Source organism: Eretmochelys imbricata, chromosome 16 (genome assembly GCF_965152235.1).
Source record: "Eretmochelys imbricata isolate rEreImb1 chromosome 16, rEreImb1.hap1, whole genome shotgun sequence".
NCBI lineage: Eukaryota > Metazoa > Chordata > Testudines > Cheloniidae > Eretmochelys > Eretmochelys imbricata.
In genome coordinates this window covers 15582506-15601671 of record NC_135587.1, presented here as the reverse complement: position 1 = coordinate 15601671, position 19166 = coordinate 15582506, and the positions used below count along the sequence as shown (strand labels likewise).

Genomic DNA, 19166 nt, shown 5'->3' with positions numbered 1-19166 from the left:
GTGTAAATCCCTGGATTTTTGTGGCTTCATTCCTTGTCTACAAGAGAGGACGATCAAGTTCTTAGAGCTAGGAAGCCCAGGCTTCACCCCTCTAAGCAATGACTCTGTCTTGGATCCTATCGTGTTTACACAGTACAGTGAAGGGCGCTGGAGAAAATCCTTGGCTATGGAAGGTAGAGAATTTGTTCCTGCCATACAGTGCAGGAAAGGCTGCTCCCTACCCCAGGATTGTCTTCACAGACTCTCCATGCAACCCTGCTCCTCTCCAACTCTCGGCCTCCCTCCTTCCGCTCCCTGCAGAGATGGCTTCAGCACGCAGCACGCTGTCTCCTCAGAGCTGAGCTGCTTGCGGCCACAAACTCACTCTTCATTCCCCACTCAGACACGCTCCTGATCACACCCCCTCCACAGTGGGCATGGGCCACGTACAGATCTGGGAACCAGACACGGCTTTTTCCAGCTGCAGGTCAGATTCATGGCCCTGAGGAATCGCAGGGCCCTGGGTGCCTCCATCCCTTCACGAGTATGGCCATAGCTCAGAAAATACGAAGGACCCCCATCACTACTCCCCCAGCCCCCCACTGTGATCATGGCCCTAAGAAACACAGGGCCCCCCGCAAGCAGTAATACAGCCCTGGGAAAGCCAGCCTGCAAACCAAACTGCACCATGCATCAAGAGACCAGCAGGATGATACACTGTCCATGGCGAAAAAACACGGGGTGGGTGAGGGAGGAGAGGAATACTCATAAAGCAGGCCGAAGCTCTGAGAAGCGGGATATTAACTAGCAGCTGATGGAGCTGGGTAGTAAACAAGTCATTTTTTATTAACAGAAAGGTTAACAGGCAGATGAATTTCTAAAGACAGGAGCCTGACATTGTGACCTGCGGAGTGGCAGTTATCAAAGGTAAGTCCCGCTGCCTTAGTTTCAAAATTGGGCCAGCACCAGTGCAGAGAGGAAGAGCCCTCTGATCGTGGTGACTAGCCATTGGCCTTGCCCCTAGTAAAAAATCTTTTGCTTCATCAGTGTCTGGTATATGGGGCTCAGGCCCTACAATGATGTGGGCCCTGGAAGGACCTACATTATCCCTCTGACTAAAGCAGTGTGACTAATGGACTCTTCGGTTTGCTGGCCATTTGGGGGGTGGGGAGGGCACAAAAAGATTTTGGACTGAATGGAAAACAACTTTTAAAAAATTTTTTTGGTGAATTGAAAAGTCGAAAAAAATTGTCTCAGTTGAAACAAAATATTTCCGGTTGAGTTTTGAGCATCATAAAACATCTTATTTTTTTTTTAATGTAAAATTAAAGGGTTTTTTGAAACAAAAAGTCATTTTCAATTGGAAAATCTAAAGGTTTTGATCGTTGGAATGTTGCAGGGGGGAGGCTATTCGGGTTGGGTTTTTTGTTTGTTTGGTTGGTTTTGACTAAAACAATTCAGTGGAAATGACACAAATTTGCAAAATGTCACTGAATCTGCCCTATTTGGGGCGGGGGAAGTGCCCAGCTCTGCCTCTGAATCTTTGCTCTGTTTCTCCCCTAGGACTGCATGTGCCATGCCACATGTACTGTACTTCTGACTCTGATACAAGGCAGAGGGTGACAGGATTAACATGGGCAAAGGGCTAGCCTGGAGCCCCTGTGAAAAAGCAGATCCGTAACTCTGGTTTCAGTGTCCCCAGAGCAGAGTGCATGATGCTTTATATCGAGACGTGGCAGAAGCCAGTTTGTTGGGTATAATTTCAATCAATCATATTGATGTGTATTTTAAGCATTTTTGTCTATGTTTAGCTATTTAAATTTCCACACTTGCATGAAATGATGGGGACGGGGATCAGACAACGAGGGTCAGACAGTAATTATTTAATGACAGTAAACGCGCTGCGATTCAAAAAGTTAAACCATTGTGCTCACAAATTGTGAGCATCACAGCAAAATGTACAAAGTGAAAAAAATCCTTAACTCAAATGCTAATAAGAAGTTGTCAAGCAGCTTTTTTCTTACTTTGCCTAGCTGTGAAGTTTGATTTTTGGTAGACAGATTATCTCTCTGACTAAAGCAGTGTGACTAATGGACTGGTGAAATCAAAGGTTACTGATTAAAAGCTAACCCTTCTTAGCCCACCCTTGCCTCAGGTCCCAAGAGACTGCACCAGTCTTCGAGGACCAAGGACCGAATGGGATGCTGCAGCTTCTGTGAGGGTCACTTGGTGGGAGCTATAAGGGGCATGATGTAATTACAAGCGCTTTCCCCTACTTACAAGTGGGGAGAGCAAGGCTGAGAGCCTAAGAGTGAAATTTTGGCCCCACTGATGTCAATGGCAAAATGCCCATTGACATCAGTGGGGCCAGAATTTCACCCGATAATCATAGAATATCAGGGTTGGAAGGGACCTCAGGAGGTCATCTAGTCCAACCCCCTGCTCAAAGCAGGACCAATCCCCAGTTTTTGCCCCAGTTCCCTAAATGGCCCCCTCAAGGATTGAACTCACAACCCTGGGTTTAGCAGGCCAATGCTCAAACCACTGAGCTATCCCTCGATAAGATTTGTTCTGTGACAGACGGAGCCCGTGTCAAAGACGGGATTAGAATGCTGGACTGCTGGGCTCACCCTCTTTTGCTTAGACCAGGTTTCTCTCCGTGTCAAATAAAAGGGGTTTTGCAAAACCTCATAGCAGCAGAAATGGTTACACATGAAAAAACAAATAACTGAAAACCATTTTTAAAATGAAAAGGAGTACTTGCCCTCAAATAAATTGGTTAGTCTCTAAGGTGCCACAAGTACTCCTTTTCTTTTTGCGAATACAGACTAACACGGCTGTTAATCTGAAACCTGCCATTTTTAAAACGTGACTAATCCTTTGGGTTTTGTAAATCCAAGTGATGATATTGTCCTAGCCTTGGAGAACCCAAAAGAGCTATTGACCATAACAAAAAAGAAAATGACCTGCCTATTTTCACTGTCCAACTGAGTGAGCTGTAAAAACTAAATAAGCAGTACCTTAGTTTGGTTTATGGTTGTTGCAGTTGCAATAACTTAAGTAGTTTTCTTATCTTATTTATCTTGGTATCTTGGGTATTTCTAAGGCAGCTATCACCAAAGTTTCTAAGTGGCACATAGCTTATGTGAAGTATGTGTTTATTTAAAGTGTTTGCTCTCCAGGAGCACCTCACAAAAAAACAAACCTTGCTTCATGACTCGCCCAAGGAGCCAAGCAGGCATACAGACAACCCCCTGTGTTGTTCAGAGGCCTCTGAATCCAAAACCTTCCTGCACCATCAGACGATGTTTAGGGCACGAAAAGGTGCTACCATCTCTGCCTAGCACTGTTCCCTCTAAGCTGTGCGCGTGATCCTACACCCCACGCACATGGTGAAATACCGCACGCACAAACATTTGCACAGAAGACATTTTTTGTGCACACGGCCCGTCAAAAATTAGAGGGAACATTGCTGCCTAGCCTGGGTTGCTGCTGGCATGTCCTCTATGTTGTTAAGTTCCATAAATTACAGCTCATGGGGGTCATTGGGCCACATAAGCCTTCCCACCGTGTCAAGGGACAGGCCCCAGGGAAGGGTTCAGAAGCATAGACGAGCAATATGATACAGGACACTTTGGATGGGCTTTTTTCAAAGGCCAGCAAACAATACCAAACAGTCACCATTTCAGGTTTTTTTCCATTGGAAAGGGCTCCCTTAGATACGTGTCAAAAATATCAGTCACGCCAGGTGGACCTGCATTCCAAGGAAACAAAGGACCAGGACATGAACTATGCAAGACAAAGCTTCTTGCTAAGGTAGAGCACCCCACAATGTTCTATTGATGGGACCAGGCCAGCGATGGTCCAAAAATAATCAAACATTTGTATCACAGCGTATGAAACTTCGTGTGCCTTTTGTTACTGAAATATAGAACACCTTGCAACCTCTAGGGCCATGATACAGTAATGGGCCAGCAAGCACCAAATAAGGGCCGTCACGTACAACAAAAGCTGAGCAATCAGTTAGGCTGGTGCTGTTAATGGGACAGAGTGTGTGTTTCATTTGTCTGGAGCTGTGATCCCAAAAGGTAAAAAAAGTACTTTTAAAAATGCAATGCCTGGCCCTGAAGCTCACCCACCCACGTAATTTCATTTTTGCGCACTAGCCCGTGGCACTAGCCGAGCTGGCCCTGTTAGGTACTTTAAATGCTGGTTAACAGCAGATGGGCAAGTTGTCCGCATGGGTTAGCCGTGCACAGACTTAAGGTGCACGTTTGCACTGTGTGCCACGCTTGGGGGTGGGGGGAGGCGCTGAATTTTGGCCCAAAGGGTTGTGGCTACATTTGCAAACCTTTCGCATGAACCCCGAGCCCGACCAAGTTTGAGGACGGGCATCTAGCCTGCCTGACAGTGCAGGGCGCAAGCCTGGACCATTGCCATCGCTGATGGCCTTCAGGCTTTGGGGCTGGGGGTGGGGGGGTGACATACCCAGCCCCCGAGCTACAGTGGGGGGAGGGTGCCGTCAGGGGAGAAGGAGCCCCTGCAAAGCACGTGCCCTGCGGCCAGCCCAGGTTGCAACGTGCAGAGATTGCCTGGCTCCCCTTTCCCTGTAGGCGGCTGCCCTCTGCTGAGCCAGCCGTCGTGCAGCACCCGCCTTCGGCCGCTAGAGGGCCGGTGAGCTGCAGCCTGCGGAGGCGGTTTCCGTTTCCCGTGCGCCGCCCGCCAGGAGGGTCCCCGGGCAGGTAGGAGCGCGTGCCCCGGGCCCAGGCTGGCGCGGGCAACCCAGCACGGGGCGGGGGAGGCTGACTGCCCGGCCCCGGGCACTAAGGGGGAAGTGGCGCTGGGGAAGGGAACTTAGCCCTGCCTGCCCCCCCCCCCGGAGGAGCGGGGGGGTTCTCAGGCCCTACTTCGGGTTTAGGCAGGACTCTTGGCCCTCTCTGGTGCAGCAGCGTGCAATGGCATACACGTGTGTGTGCAGCAGCGTGCAATGGCGGGCGTGTGTGGGTGCGGCACCGTGCAATGGCAGGCTGGTGTGTGCACAGCACTGTGCAATGGCGGGCGTGTGTGGGTGCACGTGAGCAAATAGCATGTGCGGGTGCAGCAGCGTGCAATGGCGGGCGGGCGTGTGTGTGCACATAGCATGTGTGGGTGCAGCAGTGTGCAATGGCGGGCGTGTGTGTGCACATAGCATGTGTGGGTGCAGCAGTGTGCAATGGCGGGTGGGCGCGTGTGTGCACATAGCATGTGTGGGTGCAGCAGCGTGCAATGGCGGGCGGGCGTGTGTGCACATAGCATGTGTGGGTGCAGCAGCGTGCAATGGCGGGCGTGTGTGTGCACATAGCATGTGTGGGTGCAGCAGTGTGCAATGGCGGGCGTGTGCGCACATAGCATGTGTGGGTGCAGCAGTGTGCAATGGCGGGCGTGTGTGTGCACATAGCATGTGTGGGTGCAGCAGTGTGCAATGGCGGGTGGGCGTGTGTGTGCACATAGCATGTGTGGGTGCAGCAGTGTGCAATGGCGGGCGTGTGTGCGCACATAGCATGTGTGGGTGCAGCAGTGTGCAATGGCGGGCGTGTGTGTGCACATAGCATGTGTGGGTGCAGCAGTGTGCAATGGCGGGTGGGCGTGTGTGTGCACATAGCATGTGTGGGTGCAGCAGTGTGCAATGGCGGGCGGGCGTGTGTGTGCACATAGCATGTGTGGGTGCAGCAGTGTGCAATGGTGGGCGTGTGTGTGCACATAGCATGTGTGGGTGCAGCAGTGTGCAATGGCGGGCGTGTGTGTGCACATAGCATGTGTGGGTGCAGCAGTGTGCAATGGCGGGCGTGTGTGCGCACATAGCATGTGTGGGTGCAGCAGCGTGCAATGGTGGGCGTGTGTGCGCACATAGCATGTGTGGGTGCAGCAGTGTGCAATGGCGGGCGTGTGTGTGCACATAGCATGTGTGGGTGCAGCAGTGTGCAATGGCGGGCGTGTGTGCGCACATAGCATGTGTGGGTGCAGCAGTGTGCAATGGTGGGCGTGTGTGTGCACATAGCATGTGTGGGTGCAGCAGTGTGCAATGGCGGGCGTGTGTGTGCACATAGCATGTGTGGGTGCAGCAGTGTGCAATGGCAGGCGTGTGTGCACACATAGCATGTGTGGGTGCAGCAGTGTGCAATGGCGGGTGGGCGTGTGTGCGCACATAGCATGTGTGGGTGCAGCAGTGTGCAATGGCGGGCGTGTGTGCGCACATAGCATGTGTGGGTGCAGCAGTGTGCAATGGCGGGCGTGTGTGTGCACATAGCATGTGTGGGTGCAGCAGTGTGCAATGGCGGGCGTGTGTGTGCACATAGCATGTGTGGGTGCAGCAGTGTGCAATGGCGGGTGGGCGTGTGTGCGCACATAGCATGTGTGGGTGCAGCAGTGTGCAATGGCGGGCGTGTGTGCGCACATAGCATGTGTGGGTGCAGCAGTGTGCAATGGCGGGCGTGTGTGTGCACATAGCATGTGTGGGTGCAGCAGTGTGCAATGGCGGGTGGGCGTGTGTGTGCACATAGCATGTGTGGGTGCAGCAGCGTGCAATGGCGGGTGGGCGTGTGTGTGCACATAGCATGTGTGGGTGCAGCAGTGTGCAATGGCGGGCGTGTGTGTGCACATAGCATGTGTGGGTGCAGCAGCGTGCAATGGCGGGCGTGTGTGTGCACATAGCATGTGTGGGTGCAGCAGCGTGCAATGGCGGGTGGGCGTGTGTGCACATAGCATGTGTGGGTGCAGCAGTGTGCAATGGCGGGTGGGCGTGTGTGTGCACATAGCATGTGTGGGTGCAGCAGTGTGCAATGGCGGGTGGGCGTGTGTGTGCACATAGCATGTGTGGGTGCAGCAGTGTGCAATGGCGGGTGGGCGTGTGTGTGCACATAGCATGTGTGGGTGCAGCAGTGTGCAATGGCGGGCGTGTGTGGGTGCAGCAGTGTGCAATGGCGGGCGTGTGTGTGTGCACATAGCATGTGTGGGTGCAGCAGTGTGCAATGGCGGACATGTGTGGGTGCAGCAGTGTGCAATGGCGGGCGTGTGTGTGCGCACATAGCATGTGTGGGTGCAGCAGCGTGCAATGGCGGGCGTGTGTGTGCACATAGCATGTGTGGGTGCAGCAGTGTGCAATGGCGGGTGGGCGTGTGTGTGCACATAGCATGTGTGGGTGCAGCAGTGTGCAATGGCGGGCGTGTGTGTGCGCACATAGCATGTGTGGGTGCAGCAGTGTGCAATGGCGGGCGTGTGTGTGCGCACATAGCATGTGTGGGTGCAGCAGTGTGCAATGGCGGGCGTGTGTGGGTGCAGCAGTGTGCAATGGCAGACTGGTGCATGCTGTTGCTGACTGCAATGTCTGGTACTTGGCAGGGGCATGACTGGCTTCTTGGTGTGATGGTCACATCCCCTATTGCAATGCCTGGTAGCTGCCACTGTGGCAGGTGCTGCTGGTAGCCCTGACCACTTAATAAAGGCAAGCTGCTTCTTGCAGTGAGAGATCCCACAGAGAGCCACCCTGCCTCCAGAAAGAAGCGCATGCCCCTACCAATGGCAAGTGGTCACTGAGTCACCTGGCCCGTACCCTGGGACCCACTGTGTGAGGACTCATGATTGGGTTGAGCTGGTTGGGAAACATACATATGTGTGGGTGCATCCATGTAAACAGCGTTGCTTGTTTATAGTATATTTGTGACATTTCCCAGCCAGCTGCGTGCCCTTAGCCTTGGGCTGTGCCTGGTCCTGTTTCAAGTGGAGGGAGGTGTTAACTGCTTGATTCCGCTCTTACAAGTTCATCATTTGCATCAGGTGAATTAAGCACCGTGTGACTGCTGCGGTAACCTTGGGGTATCTTGATGTTTTGTTATTCCCGCAGGTGGTGGTATTCATTTATTATTTTTATTGTGGTGGCAATCAGAGGCTCCAGTCAGGATCAGGGCCCCAGTGTGCCAGGCCTTGAACAGACACACACACAAAAGATAGCCCCTGTCCTAAAGAACTTACAGTATTACACCCCAATACTCCGAAGATTTTTGTCTGTGCTTTATGCACTGTGAATAGTCAATGGAATTACTTGCAATGCTTAAAGTTAAGCACATGCCTAGGTCTTAGTAGGGTCAGGGCCATGGCAGTAGAAGAGTCAGAAATTAAATCTTTGCTGAAAGCAACGCACTGTCAGGCTAAAATCATATTGCGAAGAACCTGAGCGAGAAGTTCCTTCCTCTGGTTACTACTGACACTTAAAATGATTGAAACTGAAAAAAAATCTAATTTACTTCTGTCTATGGTTTTGGTTATTTTTACATTTTGTATTTGGACAGTGAAAATGGACTAGCTGCTTTAATGTTTTGGTTCTTCTGTATTAACGCATGAAACAACTCAGGGAATGTTTTTTAATTAAAAAAATTTGTTTGAATTTAAAGGGGCACGACCTAGATAGGGGCCCAAATTTTTAAAATGTGTAAGGCGTGGGGGAAGCCCTCCAGCTTTTCTAAAAATCTAAGACCAGCATGGCTTGTACAAATTAAAAGGGAAAAAATCCAGTGAAAACAGGTGCTTCTAAACAACTAGATATTTCTCTGCAGAGATTCCCACTCTGCCACACAGAGAACCTGAAAGTGAAATTGACTAAACAACAGTAGAGGTGACTGTGTTGATTCCCATTGTCTACACTGGGAGAAATGCAAAAAGTAAACAAAGGAACTAAATAGTGATGACTGAAATAAGATCCTTACAATCCTTTCATTTTTAATAATCTTACTCTGTTTAGGTTCTAAAATCCTGCTCGTCACTATGACATCAGAGCACCTCATGTGTTACTAGTAACACAGCAAAAAGTGTATTGTTTGCACCATTATGATCTTTTAAGTTCAGTGTAGTTAATGGTTTTTTAAAACACCTATGGAGTGTTTCTGTTTATAGTTGGGGTTGAGAACCCTTCTTAAGAAACAGAACCAAGACTCCCTGATCATTGTTTCTAACTATCCTATTGATTAAAATTAGGCCACATCTAAACTAGGAAAAATATTAGTCAATGTGTTTTAACTAATTTGAATTTTAAACAGGGCTGTGGTCCTAGCGCAGACAGGATAACTCGTGTTTAAAACCATGTTAGATGGTCATGGTTAACCCTCAGCTCCCCTTATTTCTCCTAGTCTCCCCTTAGTGAGACCTTCTCGCTAGTTTTGTGTGAATAAAAGATTTTTCAGTTCACTGGCAGTTTGTTTTTTTTAAATTGTGTTGGGTCAAACTGGAAACATTTTCAGCAAATTGAAAAGTAAAATAAATTTGTTTCAGGTCAAACAGATCGTTTTGTTTGGATAAAACTGAAACATTGTTTTGAATAAAATCAAAGGACATTTTGAAACACAAAGTTGTTTCAAACTGAAAAATCAAAACATTTTAAAAACATTGAAACAAAAGTTTTGATTTTTTCCAGAATTGTTTAATGTTTTTTTTCCAACCCAAAACAATCGGATGAAACCAACACGAATTTGCTAAATGTTTTGGTGTCACCAAATCCTCATTTTTTGCCCAGCACTGTATCTGATGGTCTCCTTCCAGAAACCTGTAACTGATCCCTGTTTGAACGTCCGTCTGATTTCAGGGAGAAAAGAAGAATCCATCTCTTGTGCTTGAGCCAAAAGGATATTCTGGATGATCTTTGAATAGAAGAGCACAATGCCTTTCTTGCATGGCTTCCGCAGGATCATTTTTGAGTATCAGCCATTGGTAGATGAGATCTTGGGATGTCTGGGGATACAGGATCCTGAAAAGCAGGAAACTCTAGAGAGGTAACAAATATCAAAACTCTGGTGGCCTTTACTCTGTGACTTAGTTTATTTTTTAAGTAACTGAATGAAGGATTAAATAAGTGGTTGTGGGTTACTCTAAGCTTCTCTCCACAGAAGTTCCTCTGAATAGCTGTGTGGTATCTAATTAACACTCTAAGTTATTGTTATTACAGTAGCATGTGGAGGTCATACCTGAAATCAGGGTCCCACTGTTGTATAGGCATGTTGTAAAAGGTGGTCCCTGCCCCAGTGAGTTTACAGTCTAAATAGACGACATACAAGAAGTGGACGAGGAAGCAGGGAGGTAAAATGACTTGGCCAAGGTCACTTGGCAGGTCCAGTGGCAGAGCTGGGACTAGACCCCAGGTGTCCTAAGTCTCCACCAGTGAGCTAACTGGTGTGCTATCCTTGAATCACTGACTGTACAATCAGAGGCCTTTGCTGTAGGAAAGCTGGATGCTAACGGATGGATGTGGGTGCCAAGAAGATTTGGGGAGCCCTTTAATAGTGGAGCCAACTGTTTACACAGGGGTTAAAAGGCAGATTATGGTGTTCCCCAAAACCTGCAGAGAGGAGCTGTTTAACCCTTTAGAGAGCCCTTCCCTGTTAGAGTCTGTTGACCTGGAGCAAACTCTTGCGATAGGAACTAAGTGGAGTTCTCTCAGGCAGCTGACACTTAGTTCTGAGCACAACAAAACATCCCACGGCAGTCAGACCCTAAAACGAGAGCAGCAGCGAAAGCAGGGTGCAATGCACCGAGGTGCGGCTGGCTCCCACAACACAAGACTGGAACGAAGGAGGGCAAGACACCTGCAGAGACCGTTATTGGGCTGGGCTTTGTGAAAGAGCCCAACAGAGTCAAGTGCCTAAATCCCATCTAAAGTCAAAATATCTTGGGCACCTCGATCGCAGCTGTGCTCCTTGCAACCCTGGTGAGAAGGGAGAGTCATCTAGCGGTTGCAGTGCAGGTCTGAGAGGTTGGTGTGCAGGGCCCTGTTCCTAGCACGCCCTCAGATGTGCTATGTGGTTATAGGCAAGTCCCTCATGCTCTCTGTGCCTCGATTATTTTTTTTTCTCCTCTGCAAAGTGGAGTTGAGACTTTCCTACCCTAGCAACATACTTGGAGATCCTCTGAGGAAAGGTGCTGTCTCAGCGCCTGATCCAAACGCTGGTGGGCGTCTTTCCGTTGATTTCAATCAGCGTGGATCAGGCCCTACGTGCAGATAATATCATTGTCAATTTTAGGCCTCCCTCATTCCCTTTTCCAATGCACATCCCAGGAGAAATGCATGGAGCTCTAACAATGGGCCATTTTTCTGTGTCTCAAGCCCCAGCTGCCTAGCTGAAGACAGCAGCAAATTCTTGGTCCTCAACAAGCTGTTGGAGAGAGAGACCCACTCCGCATTCTACCAAGAAGGAGTGAGCTACTCCTTGCTGAAGGTAGCTGAACTTGGGCTGGTGAATGCAGCTGAAATCCTCCTGCAGAATGGGGCCAATCTTATCTTTGAAGGTAAATCTGGGGGAGATGATGTGTTCTAAGCGCACCCCTGTTCCTGATGCAAACAGGCTTTGCAGGCGGCAGAGAGGGAGGGAAGGTCCATTTGTGGGCTGGCCGGTGGATTGGAGCCACGACGAGGTGTCCTGGATCTGAATTGAGGTCCCAAGCCCTGCCCCTTCCTCATTGGGTTGGTCATTCCCAAGTTAACCTGTCTAATGCGTGGAGCAGTGTTCGATGTGTTATGGGTTTTGGAAGAAGCCAACGCCCAACCCCCTTCCATCAGGGGGAAGATCAGTGAGCTGGGTAGGATCATAGGATATTCCACTTTCTCCTCCAAACCCCCTTCAGTGGGTAATAAAACTGGTCCTTTGCGATCTGTCTCCTAAGACCTTCCATGCCCCTATCCCTCACAATGGATTGATTTTTTTTCTTTTCTCTGAACTCAAGCCAGGGAGAGGATGCTGTGTTGCCTTTTTTTTAATTAACGTTAATGAAAATGCAATTGCTGGCACTGGGCCTGGTCTATCCCACCGTTCCTTGGTGCTTTTCTCTGAGCCAACTTGGAAATGCATTATGCTTATGTTCTGGGCATCGCAGGAAGCTGGCGAGTGCCTTTAGGTTTAAATCATAAGTCGGAATGTGCTGACTTCCCAGGGCGCAAGCACCAGCTTGGTTCCAGGGAAACAGGAACATATTAGGCCAGAGTCTGATGGTAAAATCCAAGTGGTGTCAACTCGTGGGGCAGGCGACAGGCTAGTGCAGTGGTTTGTCTGGCAATCCCTGTGCCCCTCGCCTTTAGGTTCACGGTTCAAATCCACCAACAGCAACGAAAAGCTGTTACCGACTGCTGGCTGCTTGTTGAATAGAGCAAGGTGGGGTTCAAGCTAGTTTAGTGGCCACAACAGACCCCCGTGTTGCCAGTCCCAGCAGCGAGCACAAGGATGCGAGCCCCCGGGATTAAACCACCCCTTCAGCTCAGGATTGAGACATGCTGGCTGGTCTGTGCCGACTAGCTTGCCCTAACCATGGCAACGCTATCCCTGGGCTGTGGATGGCTAGAGAACATCAGGGCTGTATATCCGGCCTCTCTCAGCAACGCTCCTTGAATTAGCCTTGTGCATCAGCGCATGGGCCTGTTTAATAGGGTGAAGGGTTTAAAAAGCTGCAGAAACCAACACTGACTCTTCTGTTCAGCCCGTGTCAGAGAAACCCTCCCGCCCTGGCAGTGACTGGGCGTTTGTGACATCACACCTGGAATCCTGGCCGGGCTCCTGCAGGGTGTCTGGGTTTAAACGGAGCCGGCTCCGTGATCTGTGGAGCATCCAGCTGTTGGGAAGGGGGTGGGGATGGGGGTATTGGGCCATGAATTGCTTCCCTTGCAGGCACAGATGCAGCAGGGTAGCAGTGACAAGCGGTGAGTCTCTTGTCCATCCATTGCTGTCAGGGAGGTGGTTGGGGCCCGCCTGTGGGTCGCAGAGCATATAGGGGCTGCGGGCTGCCCCACTGTCACAAAAGCAGGGCTGCAGCCTGCCAGAAAGGGGCTGGGATGGAGTTGGCTCTTCTGATCCGGCTGCTGGGGGCTTAGGGCCAGCTTGTTCATTGTCCTAGAGACGAGGCCCCCACAACAGCAGAGCCTGGGCAGTCAATTGCTTTGCTTCAGGCCAGCCCTCCTTGTAATTCCTCCAAGCCAAGCAGGATCCCATCCCCTTCCCACGCTCTTAGCCCCGTCTGGGGAGCTGGACTCTCTGAACCCAGCTGCTTTGGGTTATTCTGCTTTATCTTGGACCGTTTCATATTTTTGGAGGGCGTCTTTAGTTCTGAAACTCCCTGACTTGTCATTCGGTTCTGGCCCTAGATCCTGTCACCTATTACACAGCTCTGCACATCGCTGTTCTCCGAAACCAGCCGGACATGGTGGAGCTGCTTGTGCACTGTGGGGCGGACATTAACCGGAGAGATCGGGTATGGAAAGCACCCACCTTAGACACAGGGCTAAAGGATCTGACCTCTCCTAGGTTTATGGTACTGATAACGCCTCCTGGGAGATCTAGGCCTGTGAATTGCTCTGCCAGAGTGATGCCTGCTTAACTCATCTCCCTTTATCTTTAACGTGTTTGGCTGCTCAGGTCCAGGTGGAGCATTGCATGCTGGGACTTGTAGTTTGCACAGGCTGCAGTCAGTCCTTTGCTTGCCCTGCCCCATAGCGCTAATGCTGAAGGGACTAACTTACGCTCTTCCCTTCCGGCCGTACGAGCCCTGCTTTTCACCCCATTGTCTGACTGTGGATTGTTCTGTATGATCAGCCTCCACAGCGAAGTGCTAAAGCGGAAGATCATGGGCTTTTTCCAGTTGCTGTTGCCTTTTCTCCCCTCAGATTCACGAGAGCAGCCCCCTGGATCTTGCCAGTGAGGAGCCCGAGCGGCTGCCATGTTTGCAGCGTCTCCTGGAACTCGGTGCCGATGTCAATGCGGCTGACAAAAATGGTCTGTGCCCCTTTCCATCATACAGGGAGTGAATTTCCCTCTGGCCCCCTGCCCCACCCTAACTCCTGGGGCACTTGGTTCTCACAGAAAGCAACCATTGGTATGCGTAGCAAAGAGAATGGGTAGACAGCACGGCCTAGTTAAGAGCAGGGGACTGGGAGGCAGGACACCTGGGTTCTTTTATCTAGGCTGTTAATTTGCTTCTGGATTTCTGAGTTGCCCAGTGTTTAGCCCATTTTAGAAGCAGGAACCACCTGTGGAAATTCAGATCCAGGTTAAGACCTTCAAACCCGACCAGGGTTCAGGGGCATTTGCCCCAGGGCTATTGGTATCTCTAGGACAAGCAGGGATTTAACCACAGTCGAACATGCTTTAGCAGTGTAGCCGTGCGCTGACTACCTGGCACTTCTGGCTAGGACGCTTAATTCCTGCCCCCACCAGTCGGGGAGATCACACTCAGTGTGTGCTGTGACATGCTTGCAGTCGGCCTGGTATGCTCAGGGGCTAATGGAAGAGCCACAATGTCTGGTGCTCCCTCTGGTGACTCTAAAGCAGTATTGTGCGAACACGCACTAGCCCCAGGTGGGGTTGCCAAGCCTCCCCGCTTCACCGGGCATCTCCTGGAATCGGCCTTTATCTCCTGGAGGCCACTGAAGCCAAACTGGGAGATTTTACGCTGCTAGAAGTCCAGCAGTGCGAAGGCAGACTCTCTGCCTGCACTGGCCCCGTGCGGCCCCCGGGGGAGGGCGGGGGCAGCACGTAGTGACCCCCTCCCATTCTCCCCAGGGACGTGCCAGTCACTTCCGGAAGCGGCACGGGGCCGGGAGGGGCAGACAGCCTGCCTTCGCACTGCTGCACCACTGACTGGGAGTGGCCCGAGGTAAGCACCTCCTGGCCAGAGCCCGCATCCCTCACCCCCTTCCAACCCCCTGCCCCAGCCATGAGCCCCCTCCCAGAGCTTGCACCTGGACCCCTACCCCAGGCTCAGCCCAGAGCCCCCTCCCATACGCCGAACCTCTTGGCCCCCGCCCGATGAAAGTGAGTGAGGATAGGGGAGAGCGGATGGAGTGAGCAGGGCGGGGCCTCAGGGAAGGGGCGGGGCAAGGATGTTCGGGTTTGTGTGATTAGATAGTTGGCAGCCCTATCCCCAAGGCTGTGTATGCTCCCTCTGCTGCATCCTTGTGCGGTTTGAATACCTCATTAAGGGGGTTCATTATTTTTCAGAGCTATATGCAGAGTGTCCCCTCCATACTGTCATGGTTCGTGGACGGGGCAGGCCCAAAAGGGACCCTTCCTAGAAGTCACTCTGACGTAATGCTCCCACTCCCCGGTTTATACTCTTATCCACAGGAAAGACAGCCTTACTGCATGCCCTGGCCAGCAGCGATGGAGTTCAGATCCACAACACTGAAAACATCCGGCTCCTGTTGGAAGGAGGTGAGGGCAGCCGAGCAGCTGTCGGCTCATTTCCCGGTAAAGACCAAGCGTTCTTTTGGGCAGGGCCCGTCTGTTCTGTGTTTGTACAGCACCTAGCACCATGGCCTATGCCAGGGGTTCCTAGGTGCTACCACAATACAAACAAATAACATTTGGCCTCTGTGAAGATTGTTTTAACTGGCAGCACAGGTTGGTACAAAGAGATGCTGTCTCTCCAGGGGAAACAGTCGCTACTGTGCGCTCCATCTACTCCCTAAATGGCAGGCAGAAGAGGGCTGGAGGTGGGTGACAACGATCAGGGGCTGCAGTTCAGAGGAGAGGTACCATGTGCTGGGGTGCGACACATACCTGCACCTGCCATTCGGTGTCAGCCCCCCTTTCCAGGGAGCCATGTGCGGCGTCTGACTGTGGCTCCCCCTTTTGTCTCTGGCTTCAGGAGCAGACGTGAAGGCCACCACGAAAGATGGCGACACTGTCTTCACCTGCATCATCTTCCTGCTTGCCGAGACAATGGGCGGGGACAAAGAGGAGGCGCGAATGATCAACCGCTTCTGTTTCCGGGTCACCCAGCTGCTGATGGCCCACGGCGCTGACCCCAGTGAGTGCCCAGCCCGTGAGTCCCTCACCCACATCTGCCTCAAGAGCTTCAAGCTCCACTTCCTGCTCCTACGCTTCCTGCTGGAGTCGGGGGCCTCCTACAACTGCTCCCTCCATGGCCCCTCATGCTGGTCGGGCTTTCACGTGGTCTTTGAGAGACTGTGCTCCCACCTCAGCAGCTCGGAAGACGACAGCTTCTCCGCTGACCTCCTGCAAAAAGCAGAAACGGTCCTAGAGCTCATGGTGGCCAGCTCGCAGATCCCCAAACTGCCCAGCAACTTTGACATCAGCTCCACCAGCTGCAGGTTCCATGGGGAGAAGATCAAGGCCCTTTTCTACTCCCTGAAGCAGCTGCAGCACGCGCCACAGGCCCTGAAACATCTCTGCAGGGTGTATATCCGGCAGCGCCTCAAACCGTGGCCAGTGGATGTGAAGATCAAGGCCCTTCCGCTTCCCGACAGGCTAAAGTGGTATCTCCTCATAGACCACGGCAGTGCTGGTGAGGAGGACATCTGAGCCAGGCAGGGGGCAGACCTGGAATCCTCACTCCAGTCCCTCCCCCAAACACTCCGGTGACTTGGTTTCCCACCTGGAAGAGCAAGAGGTTCCTTATGGTCCAGATCAGCTTCCTCCACTGCCAGCCAGTGCTTTGTTTGATCACACCACGCTGTCCACAAATACCGGGGCCTGACTTCTCTGGGAAGGGATACCCTCAATAGCATGTTACCTGAATCCCCATGAAGTGTGATTTGGGGTGGGAGGGCAGAGGGGTAAGTGGATTGGGCTGGTCATCTGGACTTTGTGCCTTTATGAGCGATGAGCATTGGTAAGAAGGCTGCTTCGCAGGGATGTACAAGAAATGCCTGCCTGAATTTGGGATCATGGGCCCGGTCTGAGGAGCAGAGATTCAGGCGATGCACCCCACAGGTTGCGCGACTGCGTGTGCCGTCTTGTTTGAATAAGGCCGAGGAACAAACATTCCTGCTCTCCCTTCTCCGCCCACCACGCAGGAAGGGCTGAAGTGGTGCCTCAGGCGAATGGCGGCTTCCAACGCTGCCGTCTCCTGGGAGCGCAGCCCGGGGCAGGAAGAAACCACGACCTGCTGGAGAAATTGTTCAGCGAGCGCCTCCTCGATAAGCCCTCGGGCCAGGCCCAAGCGCGGGCGGTGCTGTCTGAGGAATTGATGGCCTTTTGCCACACCCCTCTGTGCAGAGCCTGGAGCAGGCTCGACTCTCCCAATGCTTGGAAAGCAGGAGACGTGGCGCTAGGCAGCCTGGGCCACGTGCCAGAGGAGCAACTAACTTCACCCAGGATTTCAAGGGCCATAGTCACGCTCCTCTCGCAACAGCTTGTCCGCTTGTTGTACCACCTGCCGGGACTAAATGAAGAGCAGGGAGAGGTTAGCGTTCCCTCTCTTTTCCCCAGGCATCTGCCAAGTGGTGGGGGCGAAGGCTGGTGCCTCGGTGATCTGGGGGGGCCTTGGGCTCAGCGAAACCTTTATAAAGGAGAGGGAAGCAGCAGGGCTGGGGGCAGCATCTGACTCTCTAGCTCAGGGCTTTGCAAGCTGCTGATATTGCAAGTGGAGGGTGGCACCCGGAAATGATGGGCTTGTGAAAGGACGTGCTCAGGGGCAAGGAGGAGACTGTAGGAACAGTGCTAACATGGGGCCTGGTTGTGGATTCCCAGGCCAGGCAGTACTTTCGGCTTAGTCTAGTGGCACATTCAGCCCGGCTCCTACAGTTCGGGGGGTTCTAGTGCAGCTCTCCACTCTGTGCCTTGGGTGTGGTGGCCAAGTCTACTGGAGCAGAGGAGCCTCTAAGCTTGTTTCCAGCCGAGGCTCCACTGACCCTCCCCGTGAGGCCGTGTCTTGGGCTGGAGGCCACAGGAGCACTATGCAGCACTCGCAAAAAGAAAAGGAGTACTTGTGGTACCTTAGAGACTAACCAATTTATTTGAGCATAAGCTTCCGTGAGCTACAGCTCACTTCATCGGCTGCATACTGTAGCTCACGAAAGCTCATGCTCAAATAAATTGGTTAGTCTCTAAAGTGCCACAAGTACTCCTTTTCTTTTTGCGAATACAGACTAACACGGCTGTTACTCTGAAACCTTTGCAGCACTCGAAGCCCTGGCAACAAAGGGTGGGGCTCTCGTTTTCTTTGGTTTGTGCCCTGCTAAACCCTAGGTGTCATCTCAGCCCTGGGGCTGCAGAGATGAAAGGCTGAGTCACAGCACCATCCACTCAGGGCAGGTTTCCTTCCAGTGTGTTAATTTCTCTAAGTGCCAAAGCCAAACAGCTGCTAAGCCATTCTCACCCCCTGGGAGAAAAAGCAAAGTCTCCAATGAGGAAATCCACTGTGATTTGCCTATAATTACCAGCTAGGCATGAAAAGCCTTCAAGTAATTGTGGCTAACATTTCAGCTGGGTACAACATGAGGCTGTTCCTCCCGGGCCATCACTTCCACCCATTTGTTAACACTCATGGCAGGGCAAGAATATGCAATTCACTTTCCTGCCAAAATCCATCCACCCGATGTCTTTGCCCCTCCACCCCTACCCCCAACACTTCACAGAAGCAGCTGACGATCATATTGACAAATGGGTGTAAAATGGAACACTGTGTCAGTGTCTTGCTGAGATCAAGCCATTAAACATGACCTGTTGTAATAGAAAATGGATGTTTGTTTCCTTTGGGGCAGAGAGGCTCAGCAGGTGGGATCTACCTGTCCTGTAGGGAGATGAAGACTTAACTGCAGCACTCTTTAGGGTGTGGGAGACTAGTCACCCCGCTGTCAGTAAGTGGGTAACACGGATGGGCCAGGCACTGTGGACTCATTCCTTATTTTCAGTGAGATTACACAAACGAGGCAGCGATTGCCTGCACACATCTCTGACAGTGGGCCTAAGTGTAAGACTCAGTTTTGATCTTGATGAAACGAGTATAAAACTGGCATAACCCAAAATGATGCTAACTCACAGGATTTACACTGCTAACAGCAGTACAGAGATGCCAGATTCACACTAGACTGCGACCAGAATCTGAAAGAAAGAAGTCAGGCTCAGCTATTTGTTTACAGGGTGGAGAGAATGAAAACATCTAAGTTATCCAGAGCTGGGGGGGGGGGGGGGAAGAGCCTTTGCATTGTCAAAGCCTGGCCCTGCAGGCAGGACGCCAAGATTTTATTCCCAGTTCTGTACTGGGCACTTGATCAAATCACTTAACTGCATGCTGTTTGCACGAGAGGGATATTTCCCTTCTCCCAGCCAGCAGGGGACTTGCTGCTTGCAGCTCAGTAAAGGTTGTGGATAAAAAGGTACTAGACAACACGTGGTAAGACACTGTCAAGCAGCAAAGTCAGCCGCCAAAGACTGTTA

The 19166-nt window shown here is 51.6% G+C and overlaps 1 protein-coding gene across 3 annotated transcripts; it reads left to right on the top strand.

Moving 5' to 3' along the window:
* The first annotated feature begins 4668 nt into the window (after positions 1-4668).
* ASB6 (ankyrin repeat and SOCS box containing 6) lies at positions 4669-17769 on the top strand. Of its 3 annotated transcripts, XM_077835811.1 has the most exons (8): positions 4706-4721; positions 7689-7791; positions 9590-9776; positions 11105-11286; positions 13130-13236; positions 13649-13757; positions 15108-15194; positions 15631-17769. In XM_077835811.1, the coding sequence occupies exons 3-8, from the start codon at positions 9664-9666 to the stop codon at positions 16305-16307; spliced, it is 1275 nt and encodes a 424-aa protein (XP_077691937.1). In that variant the 5' UTR covers positions 4706-4721; positions 7689-7791; positions 9590-9663; the 3' UTR covers positions 16308-17769. The 3 variants fall into 3 exon arrangements, with proteins under 3 accessions (XP_077691939.1, XP_077691937.1, XP_077691938.1); XM_077835813.1 differs by lacking the exon at positions 7689-7791 and having other exon boundaries at positions 4669-4721; XM_077835812.1 differs by lacking the exon at positions 4706-4721 and having other exon boundaries at positions 7644-7791.
* The last annotated feature ends 1397 nt before the right edge of the window (positions 17770-19166 follow it).